Here is a 21,187-nt window from a genome sequence, read left to right as displayed (position 1 = left end):
TTTTTTTGCTAACTCAATCCTAATTTTTAAAAAAATTCTAGGGTTCCTTAGACTTGCATAAAATGCTTATTTTCATTTTCATTTTTCGCGATGGAGGTCCATAGTAATTTAATTGATATTAATAACTTACTTATAATATTTCTTAAAGAATTTTTCTTGGAGAGATTCATTAAGGTAGACTATTATTTTAATTATTGTTTACCATTTTTTTTAAATATATATATATATATATATAGCTACAAGCTTACAAAGATTGAAGGTCACAATCATAATAGATATCTTGAATTAATTGCTCACTTGCATAAATCCAATCTTGGAGAGATGCTGATGGAAGAGCAAAAAAATAGTAATTTAGCTCTATTCAAAGAATCCCAATTAAACTATGATCTATTAGTCTATTCAAGATATTTTGATCAGAAATCAAATGTTATAAAAATAATGGTATTAATGAAGGAAATTAAATTACATCAGACATCAGTATAGTTTTGCAAACTAATTATAAAATATTCATACAATGTCAAAGAGTCAAAGCATCACAAAAACCAAATAACAGGTTCTAGCCTTCTAGGTGTAATTAATCCTTCATTTTATAATTATATTTGCAAAGAACCAACTCTAATTAAACATCACCAGGATTAATGTTTATATATGATATAAAAATATTTATTATTTTACAAGATATGGCCTAGGTAAAGCACTAGTAAAGTGCAACTTTGTCTCACTAATTACTTAAAAGTACATATTCTTTCTCTCCTGGATTCCTAATTCAATTAAATTTTTTTAAAAAGAATGGAACAAAAGTAGAGCTTTCAAAAGCCTTATCTTCCAGGATGAGGTTTTAAGGATTCTCAAATATCATCTCTTAATGTCAACCATAGAAGTCTATTGAAGATGACCATTGGAAGCCAAATAGCAAGTGGGGTTCATGAGAGACTGTGACCTAAAAGGTAATCAATGGAACTATTCAGTATAAAATTATTCGTGTTTACCCTGATCCACGTCTTCTATCAATATTTTACTTTGCAATACTAGAATACAATAAAAGGATGTGGATAAGATGTCATATATATATCCATCTATTCATGTTTACTTCCATTCATTTATGCATCATATCTAAAAAAATAAATGAGGTTTATCCAATATTTATCCATGTGGCTGTACACATACTAAATTTATATTCATTTTATGTTCTTATTTAGTTTTCAAATTATTTTTCATTTTCATTTTCTGCAAACTATTTTAGAGGCATGCAATCTCAATTACTATTCTACACATTTGTGTCTCGGCCATTGATAGACATTCTCAACGAGTGCTCGGACTCTCGATAGATCGAAAGACTTCTTATCCTATTGTATAAATAGTATTTTGTCGAAGAATTTCTAGTTACTAAAGATTAAAAAAAAAGAGAAAATAAAAATAATTTAAACTTAGTACTCCATTAAAGGGAAAAGCTTATTGTGATTGTAACCTTCTTGGTTTGGAATCTCCATGTCAAATAAAAATGGGGACCATGGGAAAGAGAGCATATTGGTAAGTGGCTCTATAAAGAAGCATTGGAATTGAAGGGTATATTTGTCATAAAAGAGAAGATTTATAGAAGACACTATATATTGTAAGCATGAGCTCATGTTGATCTAAGGTAGCACCTTTTCTTTTTCCTTTTCTTTTTTTATTTATTTATTGATTCAATATAATATTTTTGATAAAATTTATTACTGCTATATTATAGTTTTTAAATCATTTATCAAACTAGTACAATTTTTACCAAGTAAATAACAATATATATATATAATTTTTTTAGAAATCCCTCCTAGGATGTGTTTAACTACTACGTAATGGAGTTCAATAAAATGATGGACTTCAATGAACTTAACTCTCTATAGAAGGAAGTCAAAATAAAAAAGTGGAGCTGCTTTTAATAAATAAAGAAATTATTTATTTATTTATTTATTATAACTAAATATTTAAATTAGATAAGTTTATAAAAGTGACTATTTTTCGTCTTACTTTTTAGCAATAGAACACTTCTTTAGAGAAAGCTGCTTATGAAGTATCTCTCTATTTTATTTTCAGTGTTTTACTATTAAAATAAGATGATACTTTTAGAAGAATACAATATTTTAATAAACAGTTATTACATGGCAGCAGTTATAATATTTTAATAAATAGTTTAAAAGTATAATAAAATAATAATTATTTTTGCTAGAAATAACAAATTGGTCAAAAATAAGTAAAATAATTTCTCCGGATTTGGATAGTAAATATAGCACCCATTAATCTTACAAAAAATTTAAGAAGATTTTTCCAAGTACCACAGAAAAGAAACTCAAATCACTGAAAACTTATGCCTAATTGAACTCAAGAACTAGGGCTTTACTTGTCAATTATAAATTCAACAAGTTTAAACTTTATGAAGTAGATTACTTCAATTTTCTTTCCAAGGTTGATTTTAATAGATATTTTTTCATACCAAGTTTTAAGAGTGGTCATCAGGGTACCTAACAATACCCTCTTATTTTATCAAAGCTTATAACACTAGTAACTTATTACTATTGTTATTTGTTGTTATTACCATTCATCACTAAATAAATAATTTAATACTTATCTCTAATTTATTTATTTTTATATAGTTTATAAAAAATGACTAAAACTATCGGTTACTATGATCAGAGGCATCGATTCCTTCACTCCGACCACCTGAGAGAGAAAAAAAAAAAAAAAGTATACTAGTTTACTCTTAAGAAGTTTTGTAATTATTCAATAGATATCCAAAAAAGTTACTAATTAAAATCATTTGTAGCCCTTGTAATTTTTAAATCAAAGAAGGAAATATATTGATTTCTACTAATTTAAAACAAAGTTTTGCTAAATAATAAATAAAAATTTCCAACCAAATTGGATACATCAACTACCCTTTAAAGAAGCACTTTTTCCCTTTCACCATGGTAGTTGCACTGAAAGAATCCAACACACATCACCACCTCTCAATCCCACCATTCAATGAGGACAAAAGGGAGAAATAAAAAAGAGAACTATGGAATCCTTTTCCAATGTGGTAGTTACGTTTGTAGTCTTGCTCACGCCAAACACCACTCTTGCTATAAAGAACTCCCACTTCCCCCTCCTCCTCATGAAACCCACCCACCTCTTCTTAGATTCGTTTTTCTAAACAAGGGAGTTGGGTTTTTCTTTTCTTTTTCTTTTTTTCTTTTCAAATTTATCACAAGCTCGATCTTTTCCTTCATCTTTGAGGTTGGTAATGGAGAGGTCGCCGGTAGTCATGAGACATGGAGTTTCGAGGCTTCCGCCGGGGTTTAGGTTTTGCCCGACCGATGAGGAACTGGTGGTGGAGTATCTAAAAAGGAAGGCGTTCTCATTCCCATTACCTGCGGCCGTCATTCCCGAGATCAATCTCGGGAAGTGTGATCCTTGGGACTTGCGTGGTTTGTAGTACTTATTTTCTTTCTTTATATTTCAAGGATCACTTTCTAAGCATATTGATGTGAAATATTATTGTTGTAATAACTTTTTGAGCACTTTAGGAGGCTACGGAGAAATATATTTTTTCAATCTTCAAGAAGTAAAGTACTCGAAGAGTGACCGATCTATTAGGACAACAAGATCGGGGTATTGGAAGGCCGTCGGGAAAGATAAGCCGATCATGGCTTCACGGAGCGAGAAGATGGTCGGGACGAAGAAGGTCTTCATCTTCCATGAAGGGAAGACGTCGCAGAGCCGCCGGACTGAGTGGGTAATGCATGAATTCCGCCTTGCAGCATCTGAATCCAGAGCCTTAAGCATTCCTCAAAGGAAGAATGCAAGCCATGTGAGCTTTCCAACCTTCTCTTTTTCCCTATTGTTCTAAGATATAGAAAGATTCTACAATTCATGCTTCAGAAAAAAGTAATAGAAGCCTCTCTCTTTTCCGTCATTGCAGAGCTGCATGGTACAAACTAAAGATTGGGTGGTCTGCCGCATTTTTAAGAAGAATCGACAGCCGAAAAAGCTTGACAAAGAGATGATGAACCAGCAATGCAGCAGCAGTCAAGTTCTGAAAATTTCTGATGCTAAGTTTATCAACTGCGTAAGCCACCACCAGGCCGGCGATCGACGGCCTTCATCACCATCCTCGCCGTCGTCTTCTTCTTCTTCTTCGAGCTGTGTCACCGATCTTTCGGATGACGACGCAGGGCGAGAGAATCTCTGATGTAATAAGATCTCCATTTCTGAAAGAAAGAAAACAAAAAAATGTGCAGCATCTTCTGTGACTTCTTTCTACTTTTTTTGTCCAATAATTTCAATCGAAAAGCAGCTTAAAAGCTAAGAGAAGTGGCTACCAGTGAACTGTTTGATAGACTTAAAAGAGTTGTCGTATGCCTCTCATTTCATTCTAAGAGCATAAATGCACAAGGATAAGGTATATATGCATTTGGTTGGACAAAGAGATTGCCTTCTTTAGAGGATAACAGTGGCTTTCTGGGGCCCCTGATAAATGCCCACTAAGTCAAGAAAATCTGCACAAAGATTCTGCTTTGAATTGGAAGAGCTAAGGATCACATCTGATCAAGGACTTTCTTGGCTCAGATGTGATTTAGTTTCAAGCCAGCTTTCAGCAGCTCTGACCAAGTTGTTAGTTTGGCTACCAATTAGATAATGATTAATATGTTCCTCCTCCTCAGGATTGCTTCAAAAGGAAATTAAATTCATCCATTTGAAGTTTCTTCCGAGATCTCAGACACAATTTGCCCAGAATTTTCGCCGAAAAACATTTCAACTGTTGGCTGTAAAACTGAAACCCAAACTTCGAACTATGGTAATAAAATTGCTCACTCAAACATCAAAGTTTTCCAACTGTTGGCTGTAAAACTGATCCTAGATTTGTTGGGTTAGAAGTAGATTCTCTTAGCAAATTGTACCAGATTTGAGCAATCTGAAGAGTCGTACAGGAAGAGAAATCATTGAGGAGGGGTCAGCAAGTAGCCAATTCTACAAAAGCTTTGAGGCAAAGCTGTGGGCAAATTTCCAACACGCAAGCTTTACCAAGATACTATTGCAGTTGTTCCCATGCAACTACTCTACAATCACTCTTATGTAATTGACTGATGAGAATATGCTATGAGTTGAAGTGAGAAGATATGCATCATTTGAAGCAATCAAACTCTGGATTCCATGGAAAAATCCATTGATATTTTTATATATCAGGTTAAGTCTGTCAATATCTACAAGAATAATCAACTTAATATTAACCAGACTAAACTAAGTGTAAGCTAATTCAAAATTTTCAAATAATCTATAGTTCCTTATTTGCATGTACGCCCTTCTAAATTTTATATACTCTTTCGATTACATTTTAGCATCCGTAAATTGGAATCTTAACAATGAAATAGCATAAATACTATATATTTCTATCTGTTTATAGTTAAATTGATGAAATTCTAATGGTTAATAGAAGACGAGACTAGGTTTCCATGATTTTGAGGGATATACTAATTTTTGATAAGTGATGCGTATAAATAAAAGATTTTTAAAAGGTATACATGTATTAAAAGAACCCTAGTAATTTTTGGGGTATTACAATATCATATTGATATAAAATAAATAATATATTTTAAAGGTTACCCATAATTTTTTGTATAGAAAATGCGAAATTATTCTTGTTGATCTAATTTTTTATACATTTCTCTCAGCATAATTGGCATTGTATAGTAAATTGGAGTCTAGTTTATAGATCAAAGAAACAAGGGGGTTTAGGAGTTCTAATTATGTGTGATCACAATAATGCACTTCTTGGTGGAGATTTCTTCCTTCATTGTTGGCCACTGCACTTAAAGGTGGCTAATAGTTTCTCCTCCCGGATCTAGCAGCAGTATAAATTTTTTGGGAAGACTTAATCAATCTCTTTTCTTTCAATTAATGGTTTTACTCCAAGTTCCTTAAAAGATGGAAACCAAGGAGATTTGGTATAGAAAATTAAATTAAATTTTAAAAAAAGAAGTTGATCTCTTTCAGCTTCTCAGTTCTTTATCATTACCTGGTGGACTAAACAGCATAAGCTGGAGTCTATCTTCATCAAATACTTTTTAAATTCAATTCTTTTATCAAATTTTGAATTTTGGGGGCATTATATTTGCTTCGACTAAGCCTATTTGGAGCTTAAAGATTCCATCCAATAGTTAATAAAGCTTTTCTATGGCTTGTGGTATGTTATTGGCTACGTACAAAAGATATTTTGGAAAGGAAAGGATGGAAAACCTATTTACTCTGTGTTCTTTGCGTTGAAGAGAAGGAAAGCATTTGATCACCGTTTCACTTTTTTCGCTTTCAAAAGAGGTATTGTTACGAATTAGATCTGGATTAATTTAGACGTAAGAAAATTATAAAAATTTAAATGATGGTAACCTTAGAAGTTAGGGTTCTAATGATTTTAATTTCACTTAAATCAAATATTGGAATGAAAAAATGTAAATAAAATAATAGAGAAAGGTCAGAATGAGATAGATTGATAAATATCTGACGTTTTGGTGGTGACCGTAGAGAGGTTTATTGTAGCAAAGCAGCAGTTATTAGAAATCGTGGGAATTGTTCGGTGCTTTGATTCGATCCTTCTCTTCTCTTCTCTTCTCTTTATAATTTCTAATTTATTTTATATATTCTAATAGAATCATTCCAATCTTTCTCAAAAAATTATATTTTTATCTTTTTATTTATTAAACTAGTGAGACTTAATCTTATATTTATCAAAAAGGTAATATAAAATATATGCAAAAAAAATGTTTTGAGGGGCAAATATCTACTTCAGAGAGATAGATATACATGCAAAATATCCAAACAAATATATATCAAAATCAAGGATCTCATATTAGTATTTACTATCAGTAATTTTTATATTTTGTATTTAATACTCTCACTTATTTTTAGGCTTTTTAATAAGCTCAAAAGGTGAATTTTGCTTTAAATGACTTCGCTTTAATACCAGATTAACTCACCGACGATTTTGATATTTTACATTCTAATAATGTTCATAGAAATCAACTCAAATGATGGCATTTACTTGTTATATATTTTAGAGCAAACCCAGCTCTAATGTCTCTGGCTATAGATCTTAGACAAGTCAATTATGTTCAATGGCAAGTTGCTCTAAAACATGCCAAAACAAAATATACTTCTTAAACTTGGTTTTGTAGCACTAATCCACTCACATGGAACCATCCCTTCTTCCTTTTCTATGATCAGTAACATAGAATATATATATATACAGCCAACTGCAAGCCTTTCTTTTGCCCACTTTACCTTCAAAAATCCATTGGATTATGGATTGCCGACTTAGTTTCCCATGCAATTCCAAAGGACCACCTCCAATGGCCTAGAGCTTGAAAACACTTCTGCCAACCACCACCTTGGTGAGAGGATTCTGAGCAACGTTAACACAAGGAAGCAAGGCATCACAAGGGCTTGGAATCTACATGAGAATAATTGTGTGGGAATTGGTTTTTTGTTGGATTAAAGCATCTTCTCGTGAGGAGGAGTGTGTCTTAGTCCGACTGAGAAAACTAGTTCATCTGCTAGTTTTAAATTGATGCTGTGCACCTGGCATAGTAAATCTTATTTGTTAGTCTCTTTGCCTCTTAGTGTTTCAACGAAGATCTTCAAGTAATACATAATAAATTTTGATTGCAAGTAGACTTTCGAGGATTGGAATTAAGCTGTGATCATAATAAAGAAGGGGTGGGCACTTGTGTTTTTTGGAACAAAGTGATAACACTTCATGTGCAGCACATGCAGGTTGATGACCAAGGAGTCCTTTTTTCCCCCCCTCTCTCTTGCAATGCAACAAAAGAGAGGAATTGGTTGAGTAGAAGAAGAGCCCATCCTTGGACTAATTAGGCCAAAAAAATTTATTGGAGCTAGTGGATTGTTTTCTTCTTGGAAGAAATATATGAATCGGTAGGTCGTCCGTCCGTCCGTCGGAGAGAGTAATTTGTTGCACCGGTATATTGACATATTACATATATGAATCGTTTTCTTAGATAACGACTTTTTGATTAAGAGTGCAATTTGATGAACTAAAAGAAATTATACTAGATTGAAATTAGTTTAAACAGTAACATAGTGCAGAACCCTGTAGCAGTGCTTTGATTAAAACCTCCCCCATTGAATATACTGCTGGTTGCTGCTTGTGGTTTTGTGAATAGTTGCATGACAACAGCAAGCATTAACTTTTGATAAATGATTGCATCAACTTATTGTCTCATTGTCTTTATGCTTCTAAATAGTTATTGAATATCTTTAAAGATACTCATGTATGCAATAAAGGATGAAGAGTTCAGACAGTACAAGCTACTATTGCAGCTATCACTGGTAAAGAATTCAAGAAAATTAATTAAGAGCAGTAGGAATATGAAAAAGAACTCACATTGTGATGATTTACTTGCAGGTTGTGATCTCTTCAAAGAATATTTTCCAGGATATCAGTCATAACAAAATAATTTGGGCTAATTTTAGTCACAAAGGTTTTACTGAACTTCATCACCTTGGTGGCCATAATTTTCCCCTTTTTTTGTTGTTTGTTTTTAGTACTTAACAACTAAAGTTTTTAGATTAATTGTTTACCTAACATAATATCCGAGATAATTTTCTATCATCTATTCACGCGTGTAATATTAAGGTTGTATTCTACTAATTCTTACATATATATTATAAAGTATTGGTTGAAAACAAGATACTAGTCTTAGCTTCAATGTGTTTAATCTATGGTTTTATGAGTAAGTAGATCTTCTAAGTTTTCAGAACTTCTGTGTATCTATTGTAGAAGTTTGAGGGAAAAAGAAAAAAAGAAAACCTCCCTATTCTTGAGGAAGAACTCACTGCATGGGCTTTACCTAAGGGCCCAATAAATAGTCCATGTTAACTAAGAATTGGCCCACTATTATTTTGAGCTCTCAAAGGACATTTTTGGTTTAAGTGCTAGCAATTGATTAGGAGTTTGGCCCAAATGAAATAGAGAGGATTTGGAATAAAAGCATACCCTAGGAAGTAATAAAAAGATTATTAGGCTTTATTTTTAAGTAGAAAGTGTTCAAAATTGAGACTCAATTTGGGTATATTACATTCGGGTAATTAGCGTGCATAATAAATCGATCATTATTGATAGATGCAACGGCGAAGCTAGGATTTTTCATAAATAGGGTTATTATCTATTCTCATCGCGCTACTCTATTTTTTTTTTCATAAAATAGCCTTATTTCACTTCTTTTTAAATGCCATCAATAAGAAAAAAAAAATATTCGAAGCCAAGAGTGACTAGTATTAGTTTATGAATAATAAAGTTAGGTTCAAACCGAACTTAGCTCGATTCAAGTTAAGCAGTTCTCGGGCTTTGAACGAGTCAGGGTTTTCTTTACCGGGTCTAATTATGCTTCACCACCGTCATTGTATTTACAATTATTATTATTATTTTAACTTATATAGTTGAAAATTAATACTTCTTTCTTAATTCTTTTCACAAGAGTGTTTAAGAAAAGAAAAATATCTCCTACTATTTATAAGCCAAGGAATTTGAGAGTGAGGATTTAGGTGGGCTTTGTTGCTTTGAATGGTCGCTTCCATCATGCAGTTGACTACCTAACAAGCGAGCCATCCTTTACCAGTTTGAAGAGTATTTCTTTTTCAATTTGAGTTCACTCCTACATTTTTAGCCTTGTTGCAAAAACACTTCCACATTTCGACATTTGCAGACTTGTCTTTTTTGCCGCATTTGCAAAAGACGCCGCCCCTTTGCTTGGTATTAGTTTAAAAAAAATTATTGTTTACTTTTCTTCTCCTTCCCAATTTGCAATAAAATTATCGATTAAAAATAGTTACGTGCCTTCTCTATGACTCAGGAGTTTGCAAGATTGAGTAGCTTCACTCAATACTCTTGATTGATGGGTTGACAATACATTAGCTCAGAGAAGTAGCTCGATAGCGTAACAATTTGAAATAATATATAGTTAGTGTTTAGTTTAGAGTATTAGTTCAACGACGTACAAGACTTAAAATCTAGATTAATATTGACTAAAACTTAATAGAGCCTAAATATCTCTGTATTTAGATAATGTTGGTCTTTTGTCCGACCCATATTTAGCTCTTGGGCTCTTGAATGCACAAAAAAGAAAAATTGCAGCAAAATAAAAATTTACTAAATATCAATCTGTAATATCTAACGGGTATTCAAACTCATGTCTTATTATGAGTCGACAGGATTCGACCACTGTACTAAAATGTCTACCCTCTTTCTTATATATATTTATAGATAGATAGGATTTAATAAAAATAACTTTATAATATACAACCAACCAAATAATGCTCTCTTATATGTGATTTTGATGAACATTAAGCCAAAACTGTTTGCCATCCATTTCTTCAACAGACTATGCTAACCCAAATTTAGATGCAACTATATTTTATACTCCAAAACCTACCTAAAGTCAGTGGCATATTTTTATCAAACCAAACTAATGATTGCATAGAAAAATAGGAAAAATAAAGAAGAACAAAACTCTGGGGTTGCTCAGTGCAAAATCTCTGGTCCAAGTGGCAGTTGGATTATATTTATATATTAAGAATCTATTCCTGATTGGCTTTATGCAATACTCTAATATATTTGCTGATCTCAAGTAAGTTTCACACCAAAGAATTAAAAATTAGGGGAAAAAATTTGTTCTTAATCCTCTTATTTTATCTCAACTTTGTGGTATTCTTTATTCAAATAATTTAAAATGACTGCTTTATTAAGAAATGAAAAGACTGAAATTGCAAACGAAAATAAAGAAGATCCCTTTTAGCAAAAGCATTATGGGAACTAGTTGAATATATATATATATATATATATTGGACCAAAGTAGTCATAAACTTTATTCACCAAAATGAATTCTACTCCAAATTTAATATTAAAATGGGTATTTTTCAAAAGCTCAGTATGAAAAGTTGAACTCTATATAACATCATATGTGACTTGGGGACTTTATTGCTATGCAAATTGGAATTCTTATATTACATAGTACTCATTTATTGAACAAACTCCTAAGCCTATTAGAAATTGGTACATAGTATTCATTTATTGAACAAATTGCTATAGGAAAGTGTCTGGGCAAGTAATTCCAATATGCTATGCTATGCTATGCTTTGTTATCAGATTATTGCCATAGCCATGGAGGCTGGGGTTTTTGTAATTAATTGTATTTAATGTTTTTATTTATAATAATAAACTCTAATGTGTATTGTATATGTACTCCATTATAACAAAATATGTATGGACTATAGAAAATATATGTACTCTGTTTTATATACTAATAAAATCTAAAACAATTAAATTGCAAAAGCCTTGTTGAAGCTTCTAAGATATTTTACTATTATACCATTAAAAGAACTTTTGTTTTTTCAAGTATGACTACCCGATAAATTTATATTGCATAAGATATATAAAAAAAATATAACAGTATATGTAGTCGTTTACTTACTAATAAAATCTTATGTCTTTTGAAATGCTTACTCGATACTTATCATTGAACATACTGCTCTAATTAGGAGTTTAAACTAAGACAAACACATATAAAATTTCATATTTTGCCACTGAGGTGCTCACTTGATGACCTCTTCTAATATGTTAATTTATTCTATAGTTAAAATAACTTTTATTATCGATATCACAAGTGAGGGTATCAATCTGGCTCATGAGCCACTCGAGCTTCTGAATAAATCGAGCAAGCTGAAAATTCAATAATTATTAAGCGAGCCTATTTAGAACTTGAGTCGAGTTCAAATTCAGCTTAAGCGATATCGAAGCTAAGAAGGCAGATTGACACCCACAAGTGACAACCAACCATATGAAATTGACTTATAAATTAATTGTATCTTATAATCACAAAGACTGGAATTCAAATTATTTGCAAAAAAAGACTACTTTGCTAAAATAATTATAAAGTAGAATTATCTTGCAAAGCATTCACCACCATAGTCAGTATTTATTTTTGGCAGGGGGTTAAGTGAAAAAAGCCTCCCAGAAAATAGCAATTGTCTTCTCTCTCTCTCTCCTCTCTCTCTCTCAGCGGCGTCGCTTCATCCATTCTTCTCCGTTGCAGTCTCTCTCTGTTTCTCCTTGTGCTTTTCCTCCTAAATTTAACGTAACTAATCTAAATCTTACGATTGTAATCCAATTTTATACTTGAATTCTAGAGATTAAGATCTTTTCCTTCCAGTTTCCCTTTATTTGGATTTCAACTTGCTTTTCTCGTATACTGATCGTTTCGCAGCCCAAGAACACGATTCTAGCGTAGATTTTTTTGTTGGCTTTCGTGCCCATCATTGAATTTTTCTGAATATTTCTTCTTTCCTTCTTCTTTTTTTCGAATTTGTTAGAACGATGTTGGGGCTCGCGAGGCGAAAGATCGGATCTGGGAGCTTCCCTGCTTCGGTAACAATGATTGAATATTCTTGTTTTGATTTTGGGTTTCTTGGTTAGGTGTGGTTCGTTGCTCTTATGGAGTTTAGCTTAAATTTTTGGCAGGTTTTAGGGCAAGCCTTGCATAGGATTCGGCCCGTTGGATCGGTTATGCCGAAGCATTACTCGACTGCGGTAAAGGAGGTATTTTGTCAACTGTTCTTTTCGTTAATGAAATATGACCATGAATTATGAGATTAGGCCATTCTTTGATCATGCCTTTGATAGCTTGAGGAGAGAAAACTCATATATTGATGTTATATTGATACTTGGTGATATATCTATGGTTGCGGGATTAGTTTTTGATGGTTATGATAGTTTGGTTTTAAATTCCAGTGTGAGAAACTTTATATGTGAGCACATATGGAGTGATAAGTAACAGTTGATGGAGTGATAAGTAACAGCTGCTTTTATGTGAAAGTGTGTATGCTGCAGCAGGATAATTATAGAATGTTTGTCATTTTATTTTTCTTGTTATACATGAATCTCTTGTTAACTAGTAAGGGAAGCATGGAATTTTACTTGCCGACATCTTTGTTGAAGATGACCGTGCGTGATGCTCTGAACTCAGCACTAGATGAGGAGATGTCAGCGGATCCCAAAGTTTTCTTGATGGGGGAAGAGGTATTTATTTGAGAAAAGCAAGTCTGTTGAGTTTTCTCCAGTTACCTTCTTTTCTGATAAATACCTTGGTATTATAGGTTGGAGAGTATCAAGGCGCTTATAAGGTCATAATCCATAAAGCCTCAGAAGACTAAGTCTATCTTCATTTTCTATTCTGTTATACATGATAAATTTTTCTTTTTTCAATTTCTTCTTATATTGAGCATCCCTTTATTGTAACTTGTTGCAGATTTCCAAGGGTTTACTTGACAAGTACGGCCCTGATAGAGTTCTTGATACTCCCATTACTGAGGTTGTATCTTTGTACTCTTTCACCAATGGTTGATTTCTTTGGTCACTGAATGCGGAACACTTTCTCTTTATGCTATCAGATTGTTTTTAACCTTTAAGCTAATTACTCTGTTTCACTATCTCCCTCACCCTCACCATGGACTCTTTTAAAAGATTCTCTTGCTATCTCTAATTCTGACAGCCATTCATTTTGTTCTGCTCGTCCAGGCTGGGTTTACAGGGATTGGAGTCGGTGCAGCTTATCATGGGTTACGGCCTGTAGTGGAATTTATGACGTTCAATTTCTCCATGCAGGTAGCTTGCTTTCTGATTTTTATGCTTATTTGACATATTTTCATGACTATATAAATTCACAAAAAGTCATGCTACGTGAGCCTGACTTAAGTATTTGCTTATAATTTGTTAGTTAATTACATGCTGGCTGAGCCCTGCATGAAAATCTGGAAAGGTTATGAATTTCATAGGACATTATATTGTTACTAGAGAAAGTATTACTTTATTTGATCTTAGTTGACACAATAAATTGTCTTCTTTTACAGTTTTAATGATACTTAGTTCACACAGTAGGAGTATAAGAGGTTTTAGGTAATTTCTAGTCAAAACTAGAGCTATAATAGCTCAAATTTGTTTAAGTGAACGACGTCTGCTTTGACTAAATTTTACTCGCATCAGTCACCCATATATTAAATCTGCTATGTAAGTATCTTTTGTTGGGAAAAGAATTGTTCATATAATATATGATTTGCAACTTAGTCTGAACCTAGGTTTGATCCTCTCATTCTCGTCTTTCAAAATTTTCCCCAAAACTATGTAGTATATGATCTGGTAGAATTTGCTGTACCATTGTGGTGGACACTATTAACTAGTGAATTTTTTTTTGTGTGTGTGTGGAAGAACAACCACATCGATGCTGTACTGACTAATGAGGTAACTCTGGTGTGTTGCAGGCAATTGATCATATCATTAATTCTGCTGCAAAGTCAAATTACATGTCAGCAGGTCAGATATCTGTTCCTATTGTTTTCAGAGGACCAAATGGTGCTGCTGCTGGAGTTGGTGCGCAACATTCACAGGTATTGATTTTCTGCATGGGAGTATAATAGGAAATTTATACTCTTCATCTTTGTACTCTTCTATGTTTTTTAAATGTTATATCTAGAAGGTTAGGAAATTCATATTTAAAAAATGCTCAATGGTAAAATCTTCAATTGGTTGAAACCATTATAATAATGCCGCTCTTGTTTTCTTGACAATTTCGAGTATTCACAAAACTAGCGGGATGATATATTGATCATCAATACCCAATATAAGTGCACTTTGCTGAGAAGAGTATCCATTACAATGACTAACAGGTCATTGTATATAAATTTAAGATTGATGCATGATCTAGTAAAGAGTTAAAGTTTGTTTGAAGCCAAGTACCTATCCGTTTAGTTCTCTTATTTGTCAGGTTTTCTATGTTGTATAATAATGAAGAGTCTAAAGTTCTTCAGAGCCAAGAACCTATCCATATAGTTGTCTTAGTTGTCTTCAAATTACAGGCTTTCTTGTAGCACTTTGATTGCATCTATTCACTTTTGTAGTAATTTCGGGTCTAAGTACCTATGAAGCATAGAAACAGTCATACAGATATGGGATACAAATACAACATGATACAGAATACCAATATAGCAAATCTTTGGAAAAAAGAATGATACGCTTAGGATATGTAGCTCATATATGTGTCTGTTTATGTCTACACATATATATTAGTGGACTTGTATACTTTCATTTTCTTAATTGAGGAATTATATGTTATTGTGTTTGTATAAGGAGATCTCCAATTTATCTATCAAAAGAACTATCATTTACAACAAATATTCAATATATTACATAGTTTATATTTAACTAAGATGTAAGATAAATAAGTGAATTCAATCTATAAATTTGAAGAATTTGATTATTGTAACATGATTTCCTAATATTGATCATAAAATTAATTAGCGAACTAATCTTTTCACAAAGAAAAAAACCTTCTAGATCTGATAAGAAATGAAAGGTAATAGTCTACTTCAATTTGACTCATATTGATAGGAATTTTAGATGTATCTGAAAAGTATCTACAACATTAATTTTATTTTTACTGGTATGTATCTCGAAGTATCCTATGAGTATCTTATTCGATACGGTATCCATTTGGATATGGTGATAGTATGGAAGTATCCATGTTTCCTATGATCTAACAAGTGTCCTTGGCATTGATGTGCTGCTATCGTCGACTGCTGTGCTTTACTGTCATGATAAAAAGCATGTTCTCTGTTTGCCTGAGTCAAGATCCATTATCTGAGAGACTAAACTGATGGTCTAGCACAATTAAATCTTTACATGTCTCCTTGAAGAAGTGGGAATGAGTTTGGGTTAAGAGATTTTTCTAATATAAGGAACTTGTGATTACATATCCTGCTACATCACAGTTATGTTTAGATTTTTTTATCTCCCAACCAAAGAGATGTGTGCAGCTCTATGATTGTCGTGACTTTTCTAGTGATGATAATAATTTGTTGGAGGTATTTCTTATTATGAGTTAATTTTTCAGTGCTATGCAGCTTGGTATGCACATGTTCCAGGTTTAAAGGTGCTAAGCCCTTACTCAGCTGAAGATGCTCGAGGTTTGCTAAAAGCAGCTATTAGGGATCCAGATCCTGTTGTATTCCTTGAAAATGAGCTTCTGTATGTGGTTCCTGATCTTTTGTCCTTACCTGTATAAATCCAAACCTTCAAAACAATAGTTAGCTTGAAAAATAAATATGTTTCTTTATTCTTCAGTTATGGAGAATCATTTCCTGTTTCAGCTGAAGCTCTTGATTCTAGTTTCTGTCTTCCTATTGGGAAAGCTAAGGTATGCTCTTATAAGGTCTCTTTAGAGTTTTTGAGTGTAAATTTTACTTAATGAAAGCCCTGGTGTATCTTTTCCTCTATTGACAGATTGAACGAGAAGGAAAGCATGTCACTATTACAGCATTCTCAAAGATGGTTGGATATGCCCTTCAGGTGCATAACCATTAACTGCTTGACTACTTGACATATTTTCTGAACTAAACTTGCATTTCAAATTACTTTACTCCTTTCTTGACTCCTGAATCAACATAGGTCAAGTAATTGAAACATGAGATGATAAATATCATTTTTTAAATTTTATAAATATATGTCTGAATGTCTCAGGTCTGTGGTAACTTTTAACTTTTGTTGTTAGTTACCATACAATAGTACGGTTCCCTGGATGCTCGTTTATTGTTCTTTCTTTTCCATTTCATGGTATTTCAGTAATGTCTAGAAGTTGGTATATTTATATATGTAAAGGTATATCTTATCTGATGTAATAGTATATGATTATTCTCCTTGCTCTAGGAGAAAATTAATGGCTATAAGGATGTTTATTTTGCTGAGATTGAAGGAAGTATGTATCTTCTTTGTTTTGTAACCTTTGAGCAGAAATTGGTACTTCTTAGAAATACTAATCCTTTAAATATATCTTCTTAAGATGTGCATAGTGGTTATGCACACTTGTACCTATACAATGTGAACCAAGGATGCCGGGCTACTGGCACAGGCAGTGGTTAGTTTGCTTGCCATATAATGGCACGGCCTGGTAAGGAAGATGTATTCTCTTTCTCCCTTCTAGTGAGCTGGAGACTAATAGGATGATATCTGGAATCCATTCTCCTTCCTTGCTCCACTTTGGATTGAGGCATCCCCTTGCCTACCTTCCATTCCCAGTTATTGGGCAGTGTCACAGGCACCTGCACTGTATGGTTGGAACAATTGCATATAAAATATTTTGAGCTGTCTCACTGCAAAATATTTGGAGAAATTACTGCTGGGGGTTCCAATTGAGAACTCATTTTAGGACATGTTCTATTATGAAATAATTGAAAAAAAGAACCACAATCATGTTGAAGTTTCATGCAAGAAATGAAGATAAACAAGTTTCCAATCGAAGTCTGATAAATTATCAAAATAATTTGCTGCATCTCTAATATCAGTAGCACTACATAATTGCCAGTTTATCATCTTCTCTATGAACCAAGGTCCAAATTTGTGCAAAAGTAATTAGATTTGTGACATTTGTCTATTTTCAGGAAAGCATTTGTTATTGCGGTTGACATCCTAAATGGGACTGTACCATTAATAAAATTGTGCACACACACCTCGAAGTGTATAGAGATGCATTAGCATTGTTGTGGGGTAGTAGAATGGGCAAGTTTGCATGTGCAGTACTAGTTAATAATACCTGATGGTTCTATACTTTACTTCCGGCAGCAGATGTGGAAAGGGGCACACCTTTTAGCTATTTGTTAATGTTTAAATTGGTCGATTTTGTCTTTGAGGGTTCTGGCCATAGTCTATCTGAATTTTGTGAGATTCTATGATGACTTCAAGTTATCAATATGGTCATTGTAATTTGTTGAATGTCACTTTAAGCTGCCAAATCCTCATCAATTGAGAGGTCATAGCAACAATGGTTGAAATTGAACAGTAGCTGAAAGTGTGACGCAAATTTATAGGTGGATATGCCATTACATTTTAGACTATAGACTGAATATAAATTTTCCGTTAGCACATCATCCTGATAGTTACAAAGGGGAAATGAGACAAATTTAAACAGGTTTTCTACCTAGGCGAGTTGCTCCCTCAGATTTGATGTTTGCTTGACTTCTTTGGTTTATCGGACTTAATCAAATTGATAATGGTTTTGTTTCCCGATATATCTGATAAATGTTTCTTTCACGGCTTATAATTTTTGCAATTTCTTTAGACTTTAGTTTATTCTTTATGCATCTAATTCCTTGTCATTGATGTTTAGGCTGCAGAAATATTATCCAAGGATGGAATAAGTGCTGAGGTAACTGCTTTACGGAGAACATGGGCACTTTTCTGTAGTGTTCAAAATGTTCTTTCTCATCCAGCCCAACTTTTTCTTCTCTAATTGTCAAATAAAATGCGCATCACACAGGTTATAAATCTCCGCTCAATTAGGCCACTGGACAGAGCTACCATCAATGCATCTGTCCGGAAAACTAACAGACTTGTAACTGTTGAAGAAGGTTTCCCGCAACATGGCATTGGTGCTGAAATATGGTTAATCTCTCTCTCTCTCTCTCTCTCTCTCTCTCTCTCTCTCTCTCTCTCTGTGTGTATATATGTTATGCACCTCTGTGTGTGTGTATACAAACATACAGAAATCAGGTTCTAAGGTGCAATTTTTCCTTTTCAGCACGTCAGTTGTTGAGGAAAGCTTTGGGTATCTCGATGCACCAGTGGAGAGAATTGCTGGAGCTGATGTTCCCATGCCTTACGCAGCAAACCTTGAGAGGATGGCTGTTCCACAGGTAATTACTTTGGCAACTTTATAAATGAAAGTTGAAACTATGCGATTGTTCCAAAAAAAAAGAAATTAATTCAGTTAAGCTGTCAATTATCTAATACTCTTTTTTTGTTTGAATTGCTCTACTCAGGTTGAAGACATTGTCCGCGCAGCAAAGAGAGCATGCTACAGATCAGTTCCCATGGCAGCAGCTGCATAGTTCCTGCAGCTCTACCTGAATACTCTTCTTTTTTTTGCCTTTATTATCATAGAAGATAAATCACAATGTGTCGTCGCGAACTTTGCCACCAGTGAGCTAATTTTGCAGATCTATCACAAGATTTTACAGTTCGAACTTCAAGCAGTTTGATTTTTCCCCAGTCTACTGGGTAAATCACGCGAAACTACTGAAAATTCATTACAGATTGTTCATCTGGAAGATTGAAACATGGTGTCTTGTTTAATAATGGAGATCATAAGGTCTTCAAGAAGTTCCCTTATCATGTTATGAATAGCACTTGTCTCTGACAGCATTCTGTGACGGTATTTGAACATCTTTATTGCATCTCATTTTATGAATACCATTTATGTCCATCTATAATTTCAAGTATATTTAAAAATATATATATTACTACTTTTTATCATTTGGCATAAAATATCAATTCTCGCTATAAATTTATTATATCACACAAAATGTAATTATTATTTTTTATACTAATATTGAATTTATATCTCTTTTGTCTCCTGTTATTAAAAGTTAAAATAATAGTATCTATTCTAGTTTTATTCCAAAGTATTACAGCCTTATAGATACAGATCTGATACGACTAATCAGTAATCAGTTCTACATTTTTATCGCCAGACATCTTTTTTCTTTAAACTGCTGAAAGACTAAGTTAAAATAATTTATATATATATATATAATTAGCGTTTTAAGACACGGGTTAAAAATGTTAATTAGTTCATCGTTCTTTTTGTTAGAGTTAATTGACGGATTGTCTATTTTCAGGGCTAGTTTGGTCAAAAACTCGCTTTTGCGTACCGCTGTCAGCTGTTCACGAGATGATATCGTGATAGGGACCGGGCATCTCTGACCGTTGAACGGTTGACTTCTCCCGACATACTCATTGCTTTATCTCGTAATTCTCGCCAGACCCGGTCGCCTGGAGTTCCGGAAACGGACTTTGATAATGACCCGGTTCAAATGAATCAATCCTCGTTATGTCCAAAATAATAATATTATTAATATTAATATTAATAACTTAAAAGAGAGATAATTTTATTTCTCGCCCCTAATTTATGCTCTCATCTCTCTATTCTAACATATATGTAATTACCCCACTATTAATTCTAATGTTAAGTAGATTAAATTACTCCTTTTGTTTTTATAGCAATTAATTAGAAATTCATTTTTTTGGTGAATCTTAATTTTTTTTATCTTCTCACTGAATTTTTTTTTTAAAAGTGACAATAATAATCAATAGTTTAGCAATTTTAACACAGTAATTTTAATAAAAACTAACGATTTCGTATAGATTAGAACCGATTAAATGACACAAGTGAAATTTTATAGACTTTAAATCATATATGGGCACTATTTGTCTAGGGTTTTTGAAACTTAATTATATTTAATTTGTCGATTTATAATAATAAAACTATAGCGTGTATTTTGTTGTAATAAAATTGTGCATAGATTATAAAAATATATGCACTTCATTTTATTTGCTAAATTGAAAAGATAAAAATATATATATTTATAATGATTATCTATTATATTATTTTTTGTTATATTTTCTTATTATGGTATAGATTTAAGTAATATGTCCTAATCCATGTAGACAATATATGGTCACTAAATTTTATATCTATTCACAACTATGCTATAATATGAAAAAAGAAAATATGTTTCCAATCCTAATCAAATATGCCATAATGCATTGCATTGATTAATTTTATTTAACAATTTTAATTGTACTCTAATCCTACATCTCATGTATATAATTTCAACAATTAAGTTTTTGTAAGCAAATTAATGCACTAAACTATTCGGTGCACCTGAATAAGTCTACCTACATTGAATCCCTGTATCTCATAATTTATTTATTTATTTCTAACTAATCTTAGAAAAATATATTCAATTTCTAAAGAGTAAAATAATAGTGTCTAAATGGTAATATTTTAAGGCTATATAGGTAGGATTGTCAAAAAATAATACTAGAGCTAGGCAAGCTTGAAAATAAAATATTAGATTCAGAATTAATTTCGAACCGAGCCTTAATAATAGTGAGTTTACTTAAGCTCGGCTCAATAAAGCTCAAATATATATATATATATATATATAAAATATAATATTAACTTATACTATGACTATATTTTTTTAATCATTAGATTAAGATATAATGGTTTACATTTATCTCTAACTTGATTTAACCTTGACTTCAACTAAACCT

General features: G+C 32.6%; 2 protein-coding genes across 2 annotated transcripts; both read left to right on the top strand.

Moving 5' to 3' along the window:
* Positions 1-3,074: 3,074 nt before the first annotated feature.
* On the top strand, positions 3,075-4,278 carry LOC140768591 (NAC domain-containing protein 83-like). The gene is made up of 3 exons (XM_073108923.1): positions 3,075-3,443; positions 3,543-3,826; positions 3,938-4,278. Exons 1-3 carry the CDS (start codon positions 3,260-3,262, stop codon positions 4,205-4,207), a joined length of 738 nt encoding a protein of 245 aa, XP_072965024.1. The 5' UTR covers positions 3,075-3,259; the 3' UTR covers positions 4,208-4,278.
* Positions 4,279-12,026: 7,748 nt separating this feature from the next.
* On the top strand, positions 12,027-19,329 carry LOC140769191 (pyruvate dehydrogenase E1 component subunit beta-1, mitochondrial-like). Its single transcript, XM_073109811.1, has 15 exons — positions 12,027-12,161; positions 12,397-12,451; positions 12,545-12,622; positions 13,022-13,102; positions 13,180-13,206; positions 13,332-13,394; positions 13,601-13,687; positions 14,341-14,466; positions 15,969-16,102; positions 16,199-16,271; positions 16,358-16,423; positions 18,237-18,275; positions 18,387-18,511; positions 18,648-18,762; positions 18,889-19,329. The coding sequence occupies exons 2-15, from the start codon at positions 12,401-12,403 to the stop codon at positions 18,955-18,957; spliced, it is 1,134 nt and encodes a 377-aa protein (XP_072965912.1). The 5' UTR covers positions 12,027-12,161; positions 12,397-12,400; the 3' UTR covers positions 18,958-19,329.
* The last annotated feature ends 1,858 nt before the right edge of the window (positions 19,330-21,187 follow it).

The sequence above is a fragment of the Typha angustifolia genome, chromosome 10 (genome assembly GCF_048772165.1).
Source record: "Typha angustifolia cultivar Huaian chromosome 10, ASM4877216v1, whole genome shotgun sequence".
NCBI classification, from domain to species: Eukaryota; Viridiplantae; Streptophyta; class Magnoliopsida; order Poales; family Typhaceae; genus Typha; species Typha angustifolia.
Note: the sequence above shows the minus strand (reverse complement) of the source record. Positions and strands in the feature narration are given on the sequence as shown.